The sequence below is a fragment of the Kryptolebias marmoratus genome, linkage group LG2 (assembly GCF_001649575.2).
Source record: "Kryptolebias marmoratus isolate JLee-2015 linkage group LG2, ASM164957v2, whole genome shotgun sequence".
Classification (NCBI taxonomy): domain Eukaryota; kingdom Metazoa; phylum Chordata; class Actinopteri; order Cyprinodontiformes; family Rivulidae; genus Kryptolebias; species Kryptolebias marmoratus.
The window spans coordinates 29,980,964-29,986,963 of NC_051431.1; the positions used below are offsets into that span (position 1 = coordinate 29,980,964).

The window sequence follows — 6,000 nt, forward strand, 5'->3', positions numbered from 1 at the left end:
GTGTACTGAGCAGCCATGATTGTCAAAAACAGAGTGCCACATGTACGGCTCTGTCTGAAAGAAAAGAAAGTACAACTTCCACCACAGAAGGGTTGATGTGAGAACGAACAAAAAAAAAGATTAAAACAAGTTTGGTTTCTGTCTAACCTTGAAAAGACCATCAATTTGGATCTCTCTACTCAGCCTTTGTTTTTCTCTTTGTTTTATAAACAGGTCACACTTTGAGAGAAGTCAATTTGCCTGTTCGATATTTTATGTTCACTCATGAAGAAGAAATTGTTATTGGACAAAAGGCTTGGAGGATGGAGTTGTTGGTAATGACAACACCAAACGGTGAGTTGTTAGTTGTGCTGACGAGCATTGTGCTTTATCAGGCTCCAGAAATATGTTGTTAATGTTTCTAACCCAAATGGCCGATACAAACTGTGTTCTCAAAATGATTGCTGTTCTCATCTGTACGTTTCATTTGCATGTGTGTATACTGTTTGTGAAAGAACCAATTTAGTTAGTTTTTATATTTGGTTGTTAATCATTTTTTGCTCTGCTTTGCCACAAAGTGGTGTCTGAGTGGAGAGCGGTGATTTGTTTGATCAGAAGCATTCGGTGGTCTTCCACATGAGCTACATTTTTTGTTTAAGGGTTACACATTCTGGCCTGCTGTTTGACAGACTGTATCTTAATTTTTCCTTTGGAGCTGTCCGATTAAAAGTCACGGCTGCTGCTGTATTATGCGAGAGAGCAGTGGTATGTTTGTTGCTTTTTTTGGTTTGTTTATTCCAGTGACAGAACAAGGGACAACGCCTGAGAGTCACACTTCACCACTGCATTAGGTTGTAGTGTTGAATTAAACATCAAATATAACTACAGAAGAATTTGAAAATATTGTGATTTACTGTATAATGTGATGAAGGTCCAAAATATTGAGATATAAATTTTTGGTCATAGCCTTAATTCAAGTGTTACATTCTGTTTCTTGAGGATTTTAAGCTTGGGATCTCGCAGCACATTTAAAGCTTTCTTTCCCAATGAAGCACAAACAATTTAGTTTGAAATCAGTGAGGGTAGACAGGTGAACAGCTCTGATATACAATCCTCTCTCCAACAGTGAACAGCTAAAGCAAAAGCACAAACAGGGAGGCATAAAGCTAACATAAACTGAAAAAGAAGAAACAAATATGAGAAAACACTCCTTCTACAGCATACCTTTGTGGCACTGCGGAGGTGATCATAATAGACCTCTTCTATGGCCTGAAAGTAGATTACACCCTTCAGCTTGGTCTCATGTTTATCTGCAGGGAAGAAAAATACATAGGTTTGGTAAAAAAAAACCTGATACATTTTGACAACAACTTGGCTGGAAAATTCAAGGCGCACCTTCACCATATCACCTAGAATAATAAGATACACTCTCATTAAAGAAAAAAAAAGTCAAACTTTGATCATGACCAGTTTATGGTTTGTGATGATGGATGGGAAAAGACAAGCACAGCATTTTTTTCTTCAGTTTTTTAAAGCTGTGGTGCTCTCATTGTGTTTTCAGACTTGACTGCATTCTTACGCTACTCTGGTACATCATTGCAGTTTGTTTCATCAGCCACTGCAGAACTGCAGTAAGGAACCGGTGGGGAACTCAACAGCCCTCTCTACCTCCAGGCAAAAAAAACACTCCACAAGCCAACTTAAGGAGTAGTAAGTAGAAACGTAGCTCCATTTCGAGGAACAACACCCTCCTTTTAACACGCAGTTATTATCATCTGCTAATGATCTCTTTAGCATTCAAACAGCCATTCATTTGCATCTCATTTGGCTACATCTAAATAAGCAGAAGCCTGCCAGCGTTGGAGGGTGATTAACAGGAATTAGCATTGCTCATCACCTCTTGTTACTCGTGTTCAAGGTCAGGAGACAGGGCTGAGAAGTGCATGTCAATCAGCCTCCTCAAAGAGCACAGCGCTGGGCACATTTCAGCTCCTGCCAAACTAATCTCAGTACGCCTCCTCGCCCTGGCTCCCTTTCAACAAGGTACACTTTAAGCAGCTTTGAGCGGAACCTTCTGAGTACTTCAAAGGCCTGACAGTGAACAAGTGTCCCACAGCTCAAGGAACCACGTCAAATTACACAACCGTGTATGTGCACTACGTGTCACCCTCCTGTAGGTGTGGAGAGCGCATGTTCTGTCACAGCACAACATTTCTGCCATTTTACATGTTAGAGACGCTTTGCATTCACTTTGCAGTCACATATTCTCACATTTCCATACAAATATCATTTAACTGACTGATGCAACACAACGCTAACCTAAAAGTTTCCAAAACAAAATCATCCAGCATGCACACTTCATGCATCAACAGCCCCAATTAAGAATGAAAGAAAAGAAAAAAAAAATCAGCATTTAGAATAAGATACACTGGTGGAATGCTAAATATTTATTTATATATACATTAGGTTAGAAATTTTAGGAATGTAACACTGGACTGTAACTTAACTACATTTATTTGACATATTTATTGTCCAAATGGCAAATAAATAAAAATAAATAAATTATATTTCATTGTATTTACCGTCATGTCTTTGTGCGTGTGTTCATGTCTTTTATTTGACTGTCATGTTAGCAAAATATCTCATTAACCACTGAATGGATTTTATTAAAACTGTCAAAAACATTTTTTTTTATCAGACATACATCTAAAGCTGAAAAACATTAGGAGTCAACCGGATTCAAGATGGCCACCACAGCAATGTGAACTTTAACTTCAACTCACAGGAACAATACAACACGAGTACACAGGGTTTTTAACATTTCAAGCAGCTTCAGTCATGTCTGGTAAACTAAACTATCATTCTGTGCTTGGAAAATAAATCAATACATAAATAAAAAAAAAAAAAAACGACATAAAAACCCACCTTTGTTTTAATCTGCATTTATCATGAAGTTTCTGTACTAAAAGAAGCCAAACTTCCCCCTTCTTCTGCATGGATGTTTCCCTTTTCCAGCAATCACACTTTGCTTGAATCTGCTCCAAATTGAACATTCAGCTGACTGAATATTTTTTAATAATAACAACAACAACAATAATAGGTATGCTATTCTTTTATAACTTTTCATAGCCAGAATCCTTATCTGAAAGCAGGTTTAAAATTTAAAATTTTGTCTCTGAGGTTGTTTTGTACACAAACAGGAAGGGTTCGTGATTTAAACTTTTGAGGCTTGGCTGATATAACTATAAAATTACTGTTACCCGGAAAAAATAAAACAGCTAAAACAGCTAAAATGGCAATGAAAAGATATTGTAAAAAGAGCACCTTTCTGTTCAACTTGTTGAAAGAGTCAGAGAACAGAAATCCAATCTGACAACACAAACATCCAGAAAGGATAAGAAAGGACAAGCTGTGTGTCTTACCAACATAATAAGAAAAGGTCCTTTTGAGGCGATCGAACACAAACCAGCGCTTCTTCCACGACTTAATCTTGCCTCCCATCTTTACCAGGTAACCTTTGCACATTTTCTCTGTGAGGCTGACATGGTAGCAGGTGTCCACGCTGTGGCCTGATGACTCCACGTGTGAGCGCAGGTCAAACTCCTCCTTCCTGATGGGCAGGTAGCGAGTCATTGGTCGGGCCTGGGTGGACAAACGCACACCAAGATGAAAGATCACGCTTAAACAAAGAGAGGCTTGATTATGAAATCTGGATATTTTGCACCCACAACTAACAGGCAAAGGCAGATGATTATGCTTTTGTCTGTTTCTTTGCGTGTGTTTGTGTGTCTGTTAGCAAAATATCTGATGAACCACTGGACACATTTAAATCTGACTTGCAAAAAATAATCAGTGGATGTAAATTTCAACTGATTAATGTTTGAAGTCAATTCAATTCAAGATGGCCACCACAACCAATCAACCTTAGCCAACACAAAAATGGCTAAAACTTAATCAGTTTTACAGATATTGAGCTAAATTTGGTGTGGTAATAGATGAGACTGATCCCAACACATACTCTGAGAGCTAACACATCTTGCCAGATCTCACAATATCACATGAGATAATGTTATTTACAAGGTTCGAACAAAACACCATCCCCTCTCATCATAAAGTGATTCAGTCTAAAACTCCAAAATGAAAGGCTGCAGACAATATGCAGTCCTTCAACGAATGACAGGTCTTTCACTTGGACATGGTATTTATCAGAATTTACTCACTTATATCAGATTGGAAAAATAAAATAAAATAAATAAATAAAAGTTTCAGACTTCCACCCTGGGAAACGTGTCTTGTCAAGCTTCGGTGGAATAATTTTCTTCACACAGATGCAAATGTGTCTTGTTCTACTGACCTGGGAGAAGTTTTTGGCCCTCATCTTGACCTCCTTCTCCACAAGCTGCAGCCGATGGAAAGTTTCATCCTGCAGTCTTTTCTCTGCCTCCTCTCTCCTCCTCCTCTCCTCTTCCAGCATCTGACGGCGAGCCAAACTCTCTCGTTCCTGGGGGGGAAAAGCCCTTTCATTAGATATTTTTTTGATCCATGGAATGGCTTTGCAGAGTGCACGTTCTTTTTTTCCAGCTCCACATTCATACATTTATGTACATGCTTCCCTGCTGGGAACTACCCACAAACTCACACTGCTGGCCACTACAGCTCTACCTCAACTCTATTTTGAAAATAGTTGCTTATTTGGAGAAGTAATGATGGATTTTGTAATTGTGTCATCAGACCTAAAGCCCTGTGTTTTGGAAACTCGGGTAAAGACAGGGGCAGAGCTGTCAACATGGGTGCCATGTGAACAGCAGTTGAACATGGGTCAGTCGGTCTTAAGGGATGGGTGAATGCCGTTTAGAAGCACAGGGCAATGGTCTACATCGCCTCCGGCTGATCAAAAGGAAGTAGAGTTCAAATCCCCGAATTTGAAACGGCAGAGACAGGGGCCACAAGGCGTCCAGTGCGGTAACGCAAATGAATCCGGAGAAGCTGTCAGGAGCCCCGGGGAGAGTTCTCTTTTCTTCACCTGCTGACAGCTTCAGACCTCCCTCAAAGCCATCACTGCAACCTCAGGTGACCTTGGACGAAATTTTGACCACTGACAACCAGTGAATTTTGTCCTCAACCTTCCTCCTCATCATGGTCCCGTTGAGGTCTGATCAACTTTTCTCGAAGTCCTAAACATGGAGTGAGCCTGCAACTTCTAAATCGGTTAGGCACCTTAAGTAAGTAAGTAAACTTTATTTATAACGCACCTTTCACAGATACAGAGTGCTTAACAAAAAACAAACTAACTAAAAACAATAAAACCATACATAAATATAATGACAAAAACTAACTAAAAGCCTGTCTGAATAAAAATGTCTTAAGATGTTTCTGAAAAGAGTCAGTGGAATCTAAGCAGCAAAGCAACAACAGGAGAGCGTTCCAGAGCCTACGGGCCACCACCTGAAACACTCGGTCTCCATGGGTTTTATAGTAGGTTCGAGGTACCACCAGCAGTAACTGATTGGAAGATCTCAAGGTCCTGGATGGACAGAGAGGCTTCATAAAGTCTGATATTTGGGAGCCAGACCATGAAGTGCCCTAAAGGTTAAAACCAAAATTTTAAAATGACTCCTCAAATGTACAGGGAGCCACTGCAGAGTAGCCAGCACAGGAGTTATGTGGGCTCTTCTATGGGTCCCCATAATTTTCTTCTCTCCTGAGTGATAAGAAAACTTAGATCTGGTTATACGGAAGCGCATTGCTATCACGCAGGAAAAAAAAAAATTGAACGCTATCACGTTATAACGTGATACGTATCTTGTTAAAACGTGATAATTATCTTGTTTAAACGTGATAATTTTATGTCCAGGAAGTGGCGGTATTATGCTAGGCTAGTACAGTGGCTAACAGGAATTGGTCAGGTTTCCTTTCATGTTTGGTCTACACGGATATGGATGCTGCTTTGCACTGTGGTTAAAACCATTAATAGTATGCGTACTCTGACCAGGATCCTAAACAGAACGGGACTGCACAGAA

At 39.8% G+C, this 6,000-nt stretch overlaps 1 protein-coding gene across 22 annotated transcripts in view; it reads right to left on the reverse strand.

Annotated features, from left to right (window-relative positions):
* Positions 1–6,000, reverse strand: part of phldb1b (pleckstrin homology-like domain, family B, member 1b) — a 154,105-nt gene that overhangs the window by 7,419 nt on the left and 140,686 nt on the right. For all 22 annotated transcript variants that reach the window (XM_037974122.1, XM_037974120.1, XM_037974130.1 and 19 more), the window contains 3 exons: positions 4,334–4,480; positions 3,402–3,621; positions 1,204–1,289 (listed from right to left, as the gene is read on the reverse strand). In XM_037974122.1, coding sequence (XP_037830050.1) covers positions 1,204–1,289; positions 3,402–3,621; positions 4,334–4,480 — 453 coding nt within the window. The remainder of the gene's footprint in view (positions 1–1,203; positions 1,290–3,401; positions 3,622–4,333; positions 4,481–6,000) is intronic.